At 33.3% G+C, this 18,566-nt stretch overlaps 1 protein-coding gene across 1 annotated transcript in view; it reads left to right on the forward strand.

The window, feature by feature from the left end:
* Positions 1-18,566, forward strand: part of LOC128165840 (bifunctional methylenetetrahydrofolate dehydrogenase/cyclohydrolase, mitochondrial-like) — a 63,676-nt gene that overhangs the window by 22,613 nt on the left and 22,497 nt on the right. The window contains exon 3 of the mRNA XM_052830691.1: positions 10,663-10,938. Coding sequence (XP_052686651.1) covers positions 10,663-10,938 — 276 coding nt within the window. The remainder of the gene's footprint in view (positions 1-10,662; positions 10,939-18,566) is intronic.

Consider the following 18,566-nt stretch of genomic DNA (forward strand, 5'->3'; position numbering starts at 1 on the left):
AACCGTTCAGCGTTTCGTGTGAACCGTTTAGCGAGCGTGTAGCGAGCGTGCAGCGAGCGTGTGGTGTAGTAGTACGTTTCAGGGTCTGTAGCTCTCTCCCAGCCAGATGGGAGGGATATATTCAATTTGGCAGTTGTTTGCAAGGAGGCACCATAGGATTCAGAGAGTAATCTGTGCAAAGTTACAATAAAAGACTGCATAAAAGTTGCAAAGACAAGTCATTGTGCAATCATATACCGGTGTCATATAATATTTTGAACCCCGCGATATATTGAACCCGGGTAAAAATATCGCTGCGATATATTGAACCCCCCCATAAAATATTGAACCTGGGTTCAATATTTTATGACCACGATATTTTGAACCCCCCCCCCCCTCTATTTTTCATTGGTATTGGAGAGGGGGTTCAAAATATTATGGCTGCGATATATTGAACCCCCCTCTATTTTTCATTGCTATTGGAGAGGGGGTTCAAAATATTATGGCTGCAATATTTTGAACCACCCTCTATTTTTCCAATTCCCATTGGAGAGGGGGTTCAAAATATTATGGCTGCGATATTTTGAACCCCCCTCTATTTTTCATTGGTATTGGAGAGGGGGTTCAAAATCTCCAATACCAATGAAAAATAGAGGGGGGTTCAAAATATCGCGGCCATAATATTTTGAACCCCCTCTCCAATGGGAATTGGAAAAATAAAGGGGGGGTTCAAAATATCGCTGCCATAATATTTTGAACCCCCTCTCCAATAGCAATGAAAAATAAAGGGGGGTTCAAAATATCGCAGCCATAATATTTTGAACCCCCTCTCCAAAGGGAATTGGAAATAGGTAGGGGGTTCAATATATCTCAGCCATAATATTTTGAACCCCCTCTCCAAAGGAAATTGGAAACAGAGGGGGATTCAAAATATCGCAGCCATAATATTTTGAACCCCCTCTCCAAAGGGAATTGGAAATAGGTAGGGGGTTCAATATATCGCAGCCATAATATTTTGAACCCCCTCTCCAAGAGTAATGAAAATTCGAGAGGGTTTCAAAATATCGCGGCCATAATATTTTGAACCCGGGGTTCAATATTTTATGGGGGGGTTCAATATATCACAGCGATATTTTGAACCCGGGTTCATAATATCGCATAATATATTGAACCTGGGTTCAATATTTCGCGGTATCAAAATATTATATGACACCGGTATTGTATGAACTCAGCTATAAGCTTGTCTCTTTGCATAAGGCCTAAAAAAAATAATAATGATTTCTTTCTGCTTTTATGCTGAAAAAAAGTTGGGAGCTAGGTCGGAAATTTTTTCAAATAATTTTTTTCTCTATATTCCAGTGTGTATTGAGTATGTATTGAGCAGTATCCATGTGTGCCAGTTTGATACTGACACTGCTGAATGGTATAAAGTGAGAAATTCTTTTTGTCCTTCATAATACACTAAAAAAACTGAATTCTTTGATATTTATTACGATACATGCTAAATGTATATACAACAAACATTGGCATGGTCGTTCTAACAGAGTTTATCACGGGAATCCATTGTTTACTTTCACTTCAAAAAAAGTAGCCAGAGTTATCTCGCTTAAAAATGTGCTTTATTTTGTGGCTATTTTGTGTATAAATCAAACACCCAACTATCGTGACTGGTGGTCACTTTATGCAAGTGACCAATAAAATGCGTGAGAGTTGGCAGAAGTGTATGCTGAGAGTCGGATATGCAAGACATATTTTTTCATAGAAGTCTATAATAGATATTTTCTTATAGATGTCACCTGACTTTTTAGCTGGCCTAACAAAAACAAAAAATGATCTTATCATGCTTATATTAGATTTTTCCTCTGGCAGTGATGAGAGTATCATTGATATCTATAACACACGGAAACATATACAGCCATTTTGAAACAAAACGCTTGAGTTACACTGATTTGAAAAAAGAAACTGCTGCAAGCGTTTTTGGGACCAAATTTTGATTAAAATACTTTCCAAATCGGATATAAACAGGAATAAACGATTTCAGTCAAAAAGCCTTTTGAAAAAGTTTGGAGTAGGTTGTAAAAGATAGGGTCGGTTGGGAAAGCGGAAAGAAACATTTTTAGCTCACCAAGACGAAGTCCGGGGGAGCTTGCTATACCCCCGGGGTCGATGTCGGAGTCCGGACCTGGTTAAAGTGTTTGCTGAAGGTCCTGTATCTAAGTTACTACCGTATTTTTTGGGGCAAAGGCTGGTATTTTTTTTTATCCGATGCGTGAGCCTCGGCTTATCCCCCGGAATTGGCTTATCGTAGGCTCAAAGTTGAAAAAATTAACAGTAAAATACAAAATCCACTGTTTTTATCCATTGTAGCAGTTTATTATGAGGTTTGATTTTTTTTCGTCCGTTTAAACTATTGTTTGATAGTTGTCCCATTAATAATTTTTGAAATGACATCGTGAGTAATAAAATGTATCAGGTATTTCTTTACAATCCAGATCAAAAGAAAATCTTTCTTTTTTAGCTCACCTGAGCTGAAAGGTCAAGTGAGCTTTTCTGATCACATTTTGTCTGTCCGTCCATCTGTCTGTAAACTTTTCACATTTTCAACATGTTCTCAAGAACTACTTGGCCAATTTCAACCAAACTTGGCACAAATCATCCTTAGGCAAAGAGGGTTCAAAGTTGTGAAAATTAAGGGCCACATCCTTTTTTAAGGGGGGACAATTAGAAATGAATGAAAAATTGTGAGAAATTTTCAAAAATCTCTAGAACCATAAAATCAGGAAAGCTGAAACTTGTGTGGAAGCATCCTCAGGTAGTGTAGAGAATCATGACCCCCCAGGGGTAGGGTAGGGCCACAATGGGGGGTCGAAGTTTTACATAGGAATATATAGAGTAAATCTTTAAAAATCTTCTTCTCAGAAACTAATCAGCCAGGAAAGCTGAAACTTGTGTGGAAGCATCCTCAGGTTGTGTAAATTCAAAGTTGTGAAAATCATGACCCCAGGGGAAGGGTGGGGCCACAATGGGGGTCAAAGTTTAACATAGGAATATATAGAGTTAATTTTTATGGCGGCGAGCGAAGCTCAAAAGCCATCTAGGGATCGTACGTCCCTAAGTTACATTTTTAGGTGCCAAACAACTCAAATGAGTGCAAAGTTTTCGTATGTGTTTGAAGAAAAATAGATGACATACTTCAATTTCGAGCAGAACTATACGTCAACAAAACAAGTTTGCAGGTTCGAAATGGTTGCCGTCTTTAAAATGTTCAGATTTTATTGAAAACAATATGTCTCGGTTTCAGCGGATGAATACACTAGCACCGAGACACATGCGATAGCTGGGCTTACATACTCAATTTTGTTATGAAATGTACCAGCCTGCAAAATAGATTATTTTGTATCCATATCGAAAATTGACAATGCACAAATGTTTGATCTTGTAGAAACAAAACTTCCTAATCGAGCGATAAGTACATCTACAACCAAAAGTTATTTTAAACCAACTGGTGAACTACTTTCACTTTGTAAAACAACGTCAATGGGTGCTTTCTTTTATCTACCCCTGATCTTTTCGGCCCGTGTCATTTGGACCCTTGTGAATTTTAGATGAAATTGATAATAAGAGACAGAGTGGTTATCAGCAGTATACAATATATAGAATTAAACACAATAATAATTTTAATATTTATTTCCATATAAATAGAGAAAAAAAATCTAAAAAAAATTTAACTCCTAAGATATTTCTATAAACTTAAATTTTCAATTGAAATTTAAAACTTTTTAAATATTAGGTGAGCAAATTTGTAATGAATTGTAATTTTATTAGTTTATATGAGATAAATAACATTTTCAATATTTTTTTAAAGTTGACTAACGTATTTTTTTTAATTTTTTTTTTTATTTTCGATAATTTATGAAAAAAATACCAGCTTTTGAATTTAGTCATTTTTTGGCAAAATATTGCATATAGGGTACCCGCATTGTACGGATAAGTCCTCCTACAGTTTTCAAAATAGGAAGTTGTTCTTTTGCAGATTAATTATACATATATCAGAGGTATGCATATTGCTAGGATTATGATTTTTCGATCATTTATGAAAAAAATACCAGCTTTTGAACTTGGTCATTTTTTGGCAAAATTTTGCATATAGGGTACCCTCATTGTACGGATAAGTCCTCCTACAGTTTTCAAAATAAGAAGTTGTTCTTTTGCAGATCAATTAAACATATATCAGAGGTATGCATATTGCTAGGATTTTGATTTTCGATAATTTATGAAAAAAATACCAGCTTTTGAACTTAGTCATTTTTGGCAAAATATTGCATATAGGGTACCCTCATTGTACGGATAACTCCTCCTACAGTTTTCAAGATAGGAAGTTGTTCTTTTGCAGATCAATTATACATATATCAGAGGCGTGCATATTGCTTGGATTTTGATTACTGATAATTTGTGAAAAAAATACCAGCTTTTGAAGTTCGTCAATTTTTAGCAAAATATTGCATATAGGGTAACCTCATTGTACGGATAACTATTCCTACAGTTTTATAGATAAAAAGTTGTTCTTTTGCAGATTAATTGTACATGTATCAGAGGTGTGCATATTTCTATGATTTTTATTTCTGATTATTAATGAAAAAAATACCAGCTTTTGAACTAAGTCTTTTTTAGCAAAATATTGCATATGGGGTACTTTATTTTTAACTGGATATGGGTTGACATGGATTATGGATACAGTTCACATATAAAAAGAAAACCCGGTTAGCTGTCACATTGAGAGCTTTTCACTTGTTTAAAAAATTATTTAGGTTTTTACTCTTCAAATTAACTTTAACTCGACGCCATTGTGGCCCTTCAGGCCTTTGATTTAAAAATCTTCTTCTCAGAAACTAATCAGCCAGGAAAGCTGAAACTTGTGTAGAAGCATCCTCAGGTAGTGTAGATTCAAAGTTGTGAAAATCATGACCCCCGAGGGTAGGGGTCTACAATGGAGGGTCAAAGTTTTACATAGGAATATGTATAGTGATCTTTAAAAATCTTCTTCTCAGAAACTAAGTAGCAAAGAAACCTGAAACTTGTGTGGAAGCATCCTCAGGTAGATTCAAAGTTGTGAAAATCATGACCCCTGGGTCGGGGGGGGGGGGGGGGGCACAATGGGGGGGTCGAAGTTTTACATAGGAATATTTAAGCAACTTATCAGCCAAGTGATTCTTTATAATCGTTTAGACTTTGGCCCCTGGCAATTTTCAGCCTCACAAGGGATTCAGAGTTTGATGTAGGTTTATATTCCAGATATAAGCAATTGTTTAGGATCTTTTGGAGAACTGCAATACTCAACATGTGATAAAATCATCCTGTTAAAAAAGGGACTTATGATTATAGATATAAGAATATCCAAGGAGAAAATGGATTTTATTTATACAGGATCTACATGTATTATTGTACATTGTCCAGATACAGTAGTTGGCCATAAGTATGTTCCCAAAATGGTCGACGTTAACGTAGACCTCGTCATCGCCTGAAGTTTTTTGACTAACTACTTCTAACAACAAAGAAAAAATGACTAGGCAAACATATATATTACTTTTTATTATATCCTAGGATATGAAATATTCTTGCAATTTTCCTCGTTTAACGATGTAAAGGCTTGCAGTCAATATAAAGTGAGACTACTCGAAATGTCAAGTACAACTTTTTCTAGGTTTTGGAAAATTCGGATTTCGTTTTTTGACCTTTGTTACCGTATTATTAGCATTTTTCACATAATTTTAATGATATTAGTGTCTGAACAGTATGTTAGCTAAAATATATGTTGATGCTGTCATTCTGCTCTGTTTAATTGGGACTAGAAAGCCTGGTTATCTTTTTCTAACAAACTATTGGCGATATGTGAAGTGCCAAACAATTACTGATGAGAAACAGTCTACTTACAGTTTTATTTATCACATTATACTTTGGTCTTGCTGTAAATCAAGCTGTTTGATTTTTGAAAGCATGTTTTTGGTTTGTTCTGGGGACTTTAAAATGGGATTCAGTCATCTCGTGGTTACCTAATCTTACAACTTTCAGATCGAGTTACGATTTTACCATTATTCCGGTCTTCCGTATTTTTAAACTTTACATAACAGTTTCGGTTGTTTATTCCGTTGATCCTTCCAGTTTTATTTATGTATAAATCCCAAATCTGACATCTGTATTACGACTTGTTTCTGTCTTCCCATACATTTTTTGTCGTTCGTCGCCATGTTGTTGTGCAGACGATAAATGTTTACCAAAGGGGAATAACTCCAAAAATTAACTCGGCAAAAGAAGAAAAAAAGTCGGAGAATCATAGGGCACATTTTTTGAATCTGGACATCAAAGAAAAATATGCTTTATTTCCTTTTAAAATGTACCTTACAGAAGAAAAAAAATGTTACAGCGGCCATTTTGGGAACATACTTATGGCCAACTACTGTAGTTTGTATTATGACTCCATTAAGCCGATTTTATTATACCTATTGTTCCTCAGGTGAGCGATGTGGCCCATGGGCCTTTTATTTATATTATTGTATTGATAAACATTGTATCTTATACTGTATGAAATTTATACATGATTATCATAAAATTTTTGAACATATAATATATGATATTGTGTCTAAACAGTATTCATGAATATCCAAGATTATTAACTATGATTTTCATGTAATATGATAAAGGTGGTCTCATAAATGTTATAAAGTTGATGCCTCGTCTTGATGAGCTTTGTAATCTGTGATTAGCTATGTTTTTCATAGGCCTAAAGTCTACAAAAATGTGTGCAAATTAAATGAGCACCTACACATTCTGATTGTTCTGGGAGTACATATTGTATTTCAATGTATTATGTATTCACTTTTGACCTGAAAATTGATATTCCACTTGCTAACTTTATTAGCTTTTAAGAAACATAACAGCAGTCTTGGTCAAGAGGTTAAACTAGCGCATGAATAATCTAGGTCACTTTTTTTTCTATGTACTCAAACTAACCAAATACTCAAACACACCTAGACTCTAGACCTTAACTCAGCTTTCAATCACTTTGTTTGCTCTTGAATCTGATTCTGCAATAGAATTTCATCTGAAAATGCCTAAGTAGACTCGAGGCCTTAACTCAGCTTTCAATCACTTTGTTTTCAAATTTCCAACGTACCGATCTGTTACTTCGACGGAAGTGGCAGTAATCCGCCAAGCTTAAATCGTTTTATTTTTTTCAATTATACAAGTGAATTTTCTTTACTGTTTCACTTAATTATATTAAAAAAAGTGTTGTCTTGTCAAAAATAATGTCATATTTATTTATTATTATAATAAGAAACTTGCAACATTGTTGAACTATTTTTTGTTACGTCATGTTAATTGAAGCGGCTGTCTAGGTCATCACAAAATGAAGAAGGGGGCAATGTTATAGTCATAATTTGCAACAAACGTAAATATAAGAAATAAGATATCATTTTTGGATGTATATCAAGATATAAATACGGGTTGGTCACGTGATCAAATCCCAAAAATCCTTATGGGCTTTATGGAAGATTTGATCATGTGACCAACCCATATTTGTATCCTGATATACATCCAATCATTTTTGGATGCCCTTAGGGCTTTATGGAAGATTTAATCAGGTGACCAATCCGTATTTATATCACGATATACATTTAAAAATGATACCTTATTTTTAATTATTAGATATACACACACACAGCAAAACTCGAATATAATGAACACGATATAGCAAATTTATAGCTTTGATGAATTCTTATTCATTTGAAAACATTAACATAAAAATTGCTTTATATAATGAACATGGCTATAACAAGTGTATAGCTATAATGAAGTAATTTTTTAAGACACCTGCTTGCAAAATTTTAACGTATGTTATCATTTTTTTATGAATATTTTACATTGCATATTTCATTGAAGATGCATGCAGTTTTAGGATACAAATATAAGATACTGAAATTCAAATACATGTAGTATACAGAATTTTTTTAAAAATGGAAGTGAAATGGTTATATTTACTATTTTGTAAGTGACGGTAATACTGATTTTATAACTTACGATAGTTTGGTTAATTGTGAGCCAATTATTCTATAATAAAGTCAATATAATACCGGTATATCTTACAAATTCATTGTAAACGTATGGAAATTATGGCTATATAATAAGGTTTTTTCTTTGGTCCCTTGAAATACGTTATAATCGAGTTTGCTGTAAAATGTCTTATTAAGTTATTTGCTGTAAAATGTCTTTAGTTATTTGACTATAAACATAAAACTATAATTTATTCGAATTTCTCTTGCATGGATTAACTATTTCCCCAAATTCCAATCTACACAAACTTGTAATGCATGATCAAATTTAGCATATTTAAGTCTCCCAAACAAAGTTTGGAGACTTATTGTTTTTGTACGGCTCATATTATTATTATTATTAAGGTCCTCTGTTTCCAACGGAAGACCTTATAGTGATTGTTAGGTTTTTTCTTTCTTTCTTCTTATTTTTTCCCATTTTTGTCTCGTGAATATTTCAGAGATGTCTGGATAGATTTTCCTAAAATTTTTAGTGATGATCGATTGAAAATTAAAAGATCTAGAGTTAACATTTTTTCATTTTAACTTCTTCTTGAAAACTACAAGGCCAATTGTTACCATTTTTGGTGTGAAGCATCTCTATGGTAACAGGATTCTCTGGTAAGAGGAATATAAATTGTAAAATTCATGGCTCTACCTCCCCCAAGGGGCCACAGGCAGGGCAAAATATGCAAAAAAAAATTTCTTCCTTACTCTCACACATGTTAGGAAAAAACTGAATGCATGGTTATGATGTCCATGAAGCCCTCTACCAAAATTGTAAAATTCATGGCCCCTGGGTCAGGATTTCAGGCTTTAGGGTGGGGCCAATTTAGCCATATAGTGAAAATATATTAAATCTTAGAAAATCTTCTTCTTTACTCTCACACAGGTGGAGAAAAAACTGAATGCATGGTTATGATGTCCACAAACTCCTCTACCTATATTGTGAAATTCATGGCCCCTGGGTCAGGGGTTCAGGTCATAAGGATGGGGGGGGGGGGGGGGAGGGGGGAGGCAATATGGCCATAAAGTGTTAATGCACATAATGTTAAAAAATCTTCTTCTCTAAAGACACAGAACACGGAATAAAAACTTTACTGCATATTTAGAAAAAAAAATTATCCTGTCATCTTTAATAATATTTTTTGTCACCATGTAAGGCAAGGGTTATGGCTGGGAAGGGGGGGGGGGGTATGTATTTGTCTTAATTTATTCTGCTCAGGAATTTCAGTGAAAGAAACAAGTTAATTCACATGTTAAGAAAAGAAAAATAATGAAGCTGTCCATCAAAGGTATTGATATGATATTGTGAAAGCATTTGAAAGAAGTTCAGGGAAGAGGATTATAACAGATAATGGAGTTATCTTCCCTTGCTTCTTCAAAATGGAGTTATCTTCCTTCGCTGTTCATATTTAGTAATTAATCATTAAATATAATGTAATTAAGATGTTGTATGATCAAAATAATTATACAAGTATTTTTATTATTTGAAACAAAAACAGTTTTTAAATTTCTTAAAATAATCAATTAGACTTGTTAATAGTAAAGTAATAAGTAGTCTACTAGCCACCTTGTTTTACTTTATCAACATAAAACCTATTTTGAAAGTTAACATACTTGGGAAATAAATACTTTGTATGGATGCCGTGTGCCTTTTCAGTTGTAGGTCATACACTCTGATACGAGTGATAGGTATTGTGCTAAACTACAAGATTAAGAGTCCTTTTCAAAATAAATTCAGGCAGGGATGAAACTCAATTAAATGATTAAGAAATAATTAACCTTAATTATGAGACTTCTCCACAATTTTGTGTATGGGCTATGGTACTCAGGTGACCGTTAAGGATTAATGGCCTCTTGTTTATTATATGAAAAATATAATATGTCAAGTGCCTTTGATTTATGGTATCTCCAGTTTTATTTGTATGTGACAAAATTTAGGAAAACTAGGTAACAATATTACCCTTTAAATTTGCATCAGTCATTTTTTATAATAAACAATATCAGATATAAATTCTGCTTTTTGTATTTTTTGCGTTGTGAAAGTAAAATTGCAAAATAGTTAAAAGTACCTACATATACGATACGATTACAGAAATTGATATCATAGGCCTCATAAAATTAATTTTTAGATTCTCATCCGCACCCATCCCTCTGAAAATATTCCGCCCAGATGCATTTTATTTTATTTTTTAAAAAATTGTGGAAAAAATTTTTAGGGAAAAAAATCAGGCTCAATCGGTATACAAAAAATTCAAATCATTTTAATGGCTGCCTAAACATGTGGATTACCGTTTGATTCCAGTCAAGTTTGTAATCATAAGGATACAAATGTCTTCATGCTTTAACAGGAAAGTAAAAATAAAACGGAATTAAATGATTACAAGTGGGTTTGTGTACTCATATTAGCATTAACTATTTAAAAGAATAAAGCAGTTGATATTTCTAGAACATAAACAGTGAAAAGGGTGTTTTTAAATGAATAAAAAATAAATAAAATCTGCCCACTCGCTCAATATATTTTGCAAATGAGGATGAAAATCTAAATATTAATTTTATCTGGCCATAACCAAAACACAACAATATATTGCAGGAATTGAAAGTAGATCAATACAATTGCCAGAAACAATAAAGGAAGCAGAACTCTTGGATGTGATACATGGTCTTAACAATGATGAGTCTGTGGATGGGATATTAGTCCAGCTGCCCGTTCCCGATCACATTACAGAGAGACGGGTGTGCAATGCTGTAGATCCTAGTAAAGATGTTGATGGATTTAATGTTATCAATGTTGGGAGGTTTTGTTCAGATCAAATGACATTCATCCCTGCAACACCAGCTGGAGTTATGGAGATGTTAAGGAGAACTGGTATTTCACTTTTAAGAGTTATTAGTCATAAACCCTTTTTAACACCATTGGATGAATTTAAAAATTTATTCTAGAATACAAGGAATATGCCAACACAGTGGATTTCCTTTAAAGAAAGATTCTCATCATACTTCTAGTATTCAGAAATTACATGAAATTTTCATACAGTCTAACAGACAACAATACCAAGTGATTGTATCACATCAAACATTTATACTAAAATTGATATTGCTTATTTGGCATTTCCTCCAATTTTTATAAATTTTGAAGATAGTTTGAATATTTTTTGATATAAATTAAGTTAAAGCTCAAGTGAGCTATTTGATTTGTTGTTGTGGTGTAAACTTTTCACATTTTCATCTTCTCCTCAAGAACCACTGGGCCAATACATGTATCAACCAAACTTGGAACAGAGCACCCTTGGGAAAAGGGCTTTTAAATTTCTTCAAATTAAGGGCCATTTATTATTTTAAGGGGAGATCATTTAGAATTATTGAAAATTTGTCAATATTTTTCAAAAATTTCTTCTCAAAAACCATATGGTCAGAAAAGCAGTAACTTGTGTGGAAGCATCCTTTGGTAGTGTAGATTCCAGTTTGTTCAAATTATGATCCTCGGGGTTAATTAGAGTGGGGCCACAATGGGGGGTCGACTTTTTACACAAGAATGTATAGAAGAAATCTTTAAAAATCTTCTTCTTGAAAACCAGAAGGCCAAAAAAGAAGTAGTGTAGATTCATATTAATTTTGTTTAAATCATGATCCCTGGGGATAGGGTTGGGCCACAATGGGGTTTGTATTTTTACAAAAGAATACTGTGGAATCATTTAAATTAGTGGGGGCCAATTTTCGTGGATTATGACTTTTTTGCTCATTTGTGGGGATGTAATTTCGTGGATGCGTAGCCTAATGTTTCAGTAACAAAGATAACTCTTTCTAAAATTGTTTTCATTGAGGATTTAAATTCGTGGGAGAGGGCTACCCACAAATTCCATATATAAAGAAGAAATCTTTTTAAAAATCCTCTCAATAGCCATATGGCTAGAAAAGTTGTAACTTGTGTAGTTTAGCATCCTTAGGGAATGTAGATTCAAGTTGGTTCAAATCATGATCCCTTGGGGTTGGACGGGGCCACTATGGGGGGTCAAATTTTTAAATAAAAAGAAAAATAGAGAAAAATCTACAGAAATCTTTCTCAAAAGCCAGTTGGCCAGACAAGATGTAGCTCGTATGAATCGGAGCATTATCAGATAGTGTAGATTCCAGTTTGTTCAAATTATGATCCTCTTAGAGTAGGGCCTCAATGGGGGTAGGGATATCAAATTTTTATAATGGAATACATATAGAATCAAAGTACTGAAAGTACTGTTAGACGGTGGCGTCGTTTGAAAGTGGCATATTACATGTAACAATTAGTGATGTATGATAATTATGTTTGTCGAAAACCGCGGCCAGTATCGCATAATTACATGCACTAATACTTAACGCTTACTCGCACAACTGGTCGTGAGTTTCCTACATGGATAATTCTGTGGTAATCGTAGCTGTGATCTCAATCTACACTTTACAAATGCTGTGTCTCTTGGTCGTCATCTTTTGGGGAAAACCCAAAGATTTATCACAGTAGTCTTTGTCGTATAGAAGTTTGTATAATTATTTATTACATACTTAGTAATAAATACAGGTTTTTTGCACATGTGATACAGATGACATCACAAAATCCGTATCGACCTCTGGGGCTGATACAGGTTATCAGCCCTCCAGGGCTGATACGGATCCGTATCACACCCCTTGCGGAACTTCTCTGCCTTTTTTCGCTTCGGCATTTTTGCATGTTTACAGAGGAAAAAGAAAACAATTTCAGTTACAGTCGACATTTTTAAGTGCAGTTGAAAACTTCAAATGCTAGCAAATGTTTTAAAGCAGTCAACTTTTAAAACCTGATGAAATTCCGTTCTGTAGCTTCATGTTTGTTAAAACAAGAAGAACTCATATTTTTATTAAATACATGTACATGTCCAGACTTTTGTCAAATGAAATGAATACCGGTAATCAATTTGTTCAAGTTGATGGGTTTTTTTAAATTTATTACTAAGTATGTAATAAATATAATAATAGATACCCTTTTCCACATCACAGCTTGTATCAGCCCTCCACCAATATCAACCCTCGGGCCTTCGGCCCTCGGGCTGATATTGGAGTCTCGGGCTGATACAAGCTGTGATATGGAAAAGGGTATGTATTATTCTCTATATATTTTGTATCAATATGTTTGTATCTATATCAGTTGACATTAAAACCCCGTTTGAATGACTTATCAAATATGTGGGTTGCCACCACATATTGAATGAATAAATCAAATCCAAAGAGATTTCATTACAGTTCGCCCAAATATTTGATTGTTTGAAGAAGGAGAATTTTGTTTTTTTTTTCCCATTTGACCTTTGGGTTGACCCTGCAAAGGAGAACAACTTTTGAAAAGTGTGAATTGGACTATTGTGCTTTAAATATATTGTAGATTTCTGAAAGTAACGAGAACAAATAAAGCTTTGGCATGATAAAATACTTATTTTTACTAACAATTTGGGCATACATATAGTATGTTAATTGTCCCTCTCGACAGCATTTTCCCTCAATTTCTTCACGGGGAAAAAGTTGCAGTCTTGTGGACCATCACATTTGCTTTTTTCCTCATAGTTAGTTAATACATTTAGGTGTAAAGAAAACGGAATGGGTTTACAAGAACCTGTTTGATAAAACTGGTATTGCTTTTGGAATGCACGTCATCATGAAACAGAAGAGTAAATCAATATTTTATCTTCGACTTTAGTGGATTATTTCCATTTGCTCACAACGAAAGTAAATGAAAATTTAAAAAAATATCATACAACATTCAGTCGCGGCAGTTTCATTAATCAACGTTTTAAACATTTGTTCTATTGTATTTAGCTATAGATTTATTCAAATCATTTGAATGAATTCGGGAAAGTCACATGTATATTTTATCGCTTCTCAGTACACTTTAACATGCATAAATTACTTGCTACATCAAACTTTTCTAGTAAACTTACAACAAATATTGATTAATTATACAAAATAAGTTTTTAAAAACACTAAACAAAATTCAAGTTGAACGCACATTTTTCTGACCGTACAGCTGTGTATATAAAGAAGATGGGGGAATAAGATGGCGCAACTGCCCATTTGGTTTAGTCGTAAAATACAATTTCAAATTTAGCATTTTTTCAATTAAATATATTTGATATGTTATTATATAAGTTTAAAAAATGGTAATTTCTAACTATATTCAGTTTGAAATATTTCAAAAAGATAAGAAAAAAAAATAAATCTTTAAGTTTTGGTGGTATCGAACCCACAACCTAAAAACCCAAGTTCTATAAAGTTTCCTTATGGCTGGTGCTCTAACCACTGAGCCATTTCAATCACAACAAAGTGCGTTGTTTAAATGCTATATGAGACTATGACCACGAATTTACGGACTTGTATTATATTTCTAAAACGTTTAATTGTTGAGCTACAAAATGACATATTTGAACTGTAGTGGGTCATCTCTGCACATTTTTGTTGAGTAAAATCGGTTTAAAATCCATTAAACCACATTTAGACTGTAAAAAATATATTGAACTCAGACCCATTCTATGAAAGAAAATGCATTGAAGTTATAAAAATTACATTATTAGAAGGTTTTGACACTCATATGCCAGTTTAAATCAATATATTGCAAGTATTTAAAATATTTAAAGATTACAACCCGATGTTACGTTAAATATACATTGTTTTTAATTCTTTTTTTAGAAAGTGTCAGATTTAATGATATTTTAATTTTGCCGTATCTAATCATTCCTCATATGGGCATTTTACACGCCTTATTCACCCATCTTCTTTGATTTTATTCTTTGCATGTACTAGACAATAGATCTAGGGTTCGCAAATCCCGGCAATATTTTCGGAAAGCTATAGTTCTGTAGCTCAGCAGAATTCTACAGTCATCTATGAAGCACATTTTTTTGCCTTCATGTTTCATTATTTATCGCTAATATAGCATGGATGTATACGCTACGGCCGATGTAGCATTGCGTTAAGTGATGACACTTTCTAACCGGTGTGTATTTCAATTTCGAGTCGCAACAAACTGGCGCATTTATACAGGCCCGCCTATTTGTAAATGCATTTGTACAAAATGATGCTAACACTTGGAAACAAATGTCGAAGAAAGTTCATAATAGAGTTGTACTCGCGAGTTAAAAATTATTTGAGAACAAACGGGGCGATGTTTACGTACAAATGTAAATAATGTTATCTGTTAGTGAAAGAGAAGATTCTCTAATACATTTAGCAGGGACGGACGCATATGAATTAAAGTTACTATTTGTACTTCGCTCATCGAATTGCGTTATTCAGTTCATTGTGAAAAAATTCGACAGAAACTGTTTAGTTAACAAAATTATTATATCTTACATTACCGTTCACAATGTATCATAAATGTATATGGAATATCGCATGTTTTTTCTCACAAAAAAAAGCTAGCGTTTGCTACAAATTAGAGATACACCAGCTGACACGCCATGAAATCCATAAGACGCATATGTAAAAAAAAATCTGAACTAAAAATCTTTGAAACATCGTAAAATGTAGTTTATATACATTTAAAATGGCGACCCGATTTGCACGTTAATTTTATAATCCGACGTCGATTAGCGTGTTTGAGAGAAAGTCAGCAGCAAGTAAAGCGTCAACATCTGCAGTAAATATTGTCTGATGAATATAGAGGTGCCTGTAATAAAATTAATGTTTCTACAGACTAAGTGAGGTACAAAATAAGGTACATTGTAAATCACATGTCAGTCGAAAATTAAACACATTTGTATCGTAAATTTAAAGTTTTTTGTGTATTGTGTATTGTGTTGAAATATGAAATGGCAAACCAGTTTAAATAGTGTGTTTCTGACAATTATTTATATCATAAAAAAGACAAGAAGCAATTATTGTGCCCAATTGTGACCAATTATCGCAGTGATATAGTTTATGCAGTCCTGATACAGTTAAACGTCAAAACTGGCAGTTGGTGCTTCAATTATTAATACCGCGTAAGCAGCCAGGGTAACGGCTCATTTAAAATAAAACACAAATTCATACATTATTTAAATGTATGTACAAAAAAATTTGCAGCTATAATGCTTAAAATATCTGATAAGATTAAAATTAGTTCTCATACTGAAATCGACACGTAGATGAAACATTGTCTGTATAACACTGCATACATGTACCTAACAGAGTTATCGTTCGTTATCCGCTAGGGTCCCCGTGAGAAATACTCTTCCGGTCAGGACCGTAGCAATAGACCGTGGCTATTTATAGCCACCGTCTAAAAATCTTCTACTTAAACACTTATTAACTAGACAAACTGTAACTGGTGTGGAAGCATCCGTAACTAGTGAAGATTCAAATTTGTGTAAATCAATATGTAATATAATTATGAAATCATCCAGGTAAATTTTCAGAAAAAGAATGTCTGAAGGAAGTTTTGAAAATCTTTTTATACAGGATCTAATCTATACTACTATGCATTGTTTTAAAATAATAGACTCGAATTTTTGGTCTTTAATACCGAGAAATCGGAAGAATACTGTCTTTTGTTTTATATATTTTAAACATCATTGCTACTTGAAGATTACCAATTTGATTTGATTTTTTCTCAGTTTAGCTTCGCTAATTAATAATCAACGAAAATTCCAAAAAAATTCCAGAAATCAACTGGATTTTTTGGATTTTACAATCTTGCACTTGCGCAATGCATTCACGCTAACGGGATCTTTAGTTTATGTTTCAACAATATCACATCAGCATGAATAAACTCAGAAATGATAATGCAAATACGGGAAAATTTTCATTGGACTTTTGCTATATATTCTGTTCATATATACTAAGGGAAAAAAGAAACTGTGCATTATAAGATTTAGTATAAATTTGCCTGTTGTGCAACAGCTTACGTACGAAGGGATACTTGAAAAATGCTAATATATTTGTGATGATTTCGTGAAGTGAATTGAGGTTAAATCTTTCAATGCGTTGACATTTTTACTCGTGACCGTGTTTTTACGAGTTTTGGTAAAATGGGTAGGCAAACCTGGGCCGGGGCAAAATAAAAGCAGATCGATATTTTTCAATTTTCTTTTTTAATAATCAACCGATCTCAATGATATTTTCAGGATATGTTACCAATCAATATATCTGTATTCGCTGTAAATATTTCTGCACAATAATGTGTATTTAGAATTTTATCGAGGACTGTTGATTTCCAAGTTGGTAAAATGGGTAGGCAAACCCGGGTCGATATTTTATGGTTTTGTGGACTTATTTAAGAAAAAACTGAACATTTCATGTTTAATTCTGGTAAAACATATGAAATACAAATAAAAAACAGGCATTTATTGAACTAAATGCGGTTTAATGGAATTTAAACTGATTTTAATGAACAAAAATGTGGAGAGATGACCCACTACACTTTAAAAATGTCATTTTGTAGTCCAACAATTGAACGTTTTAGAAAAATAATACAAGTCCGTAAATTCGTGGCCAACGTCTCATAAAGCATTTAAACAACACACTTTGTTGTGAATAAAATAGCTCAGTGGTTACAGCACCAGACATTAGGTAACTTTATAGAACAAAGGTTTTTAGGTTGTAGGTTTGATACCACCAAAACTTAAGATTTATTATTTTTTTTAAAAATTTCAAACTGAATATAGTTAGAAATTACCCTTTTGTAAACTTGTATTATAACATATCAAATATATTTAATTGAAAAAAGTGTTAAATTTGAAGTTGTATTTTATGACTACCAGTAAACCAAATGGGCAGTTGTACCATCTTATTCCCCCATCGTCTTTTTGATAGTTTTTCGAACACAAGTATATGAAAACGATGCCTTTTAAACAGTTTCCATAGTCCTGACACATTATTATTATGAGAATAAAAGCATTATCGCTGTTCTTAAAAAATTATTGCAACGGAAAATCATCTTTGCTGTTTTTTAATAAAGATGAAAATAATGGGTGGGCCTTGGTACAATAGAGCGACATGCCTGCCAATACATTGATTTGAATTAGAGCTCTTTAACATATGTGACAACATTTTTCAGTGAAGTTTATTCTTCAATCAAGTGAGTAAGGATATAAAACGTCATACGAAATGAATTCATGCCTGGTAAATGACAATCGTTTATATAATGGTGAAGGCCAATTAAATTTTTCAATGTTTTTAATTTGAGGAATTGAGCGCATTTATTCTGGTGCATTGAGGTTCACTAATTTTCTTCTTTCACATATAGGATTTTTAAAAATAAAATACAATAACTAGTAAGTAGTGGAGGGAGAAAATGTACCTTTATGCTCTCATGTATTTATACCCCCGCAAACGAAGTTATGGGGGGTATATTGGTTTCACCCTGTCCGTCTGTCTGTCTGTCTGTCTGTCCGTCTGTCTGTCCGTCCGTCTGTCCGTCCGTAAACTTTTCACATTTTCAACATCTTCTCAAGAACTACTAGGCCAATTTCAACCAAACTTGGCACAAATCATCCTTAGGCAAAGGGGATTCAAAGTTGTGAA

The sequence above is a fragment of the Crassostrea angulata genome, chromosome 10 (genome assembly GCF_025612915.1).
Source record: "Crassostrea angulata isolate pt1a10 chromosome 10, ASM2561291v2, whole genome shotgun sequence".
NCBI classification, from domain to species: Eukaryota; Metazoa; Mollusca; class Bivalvia; order Ostreida; family Ostreidae; genus Magallana; species Magallana angulata.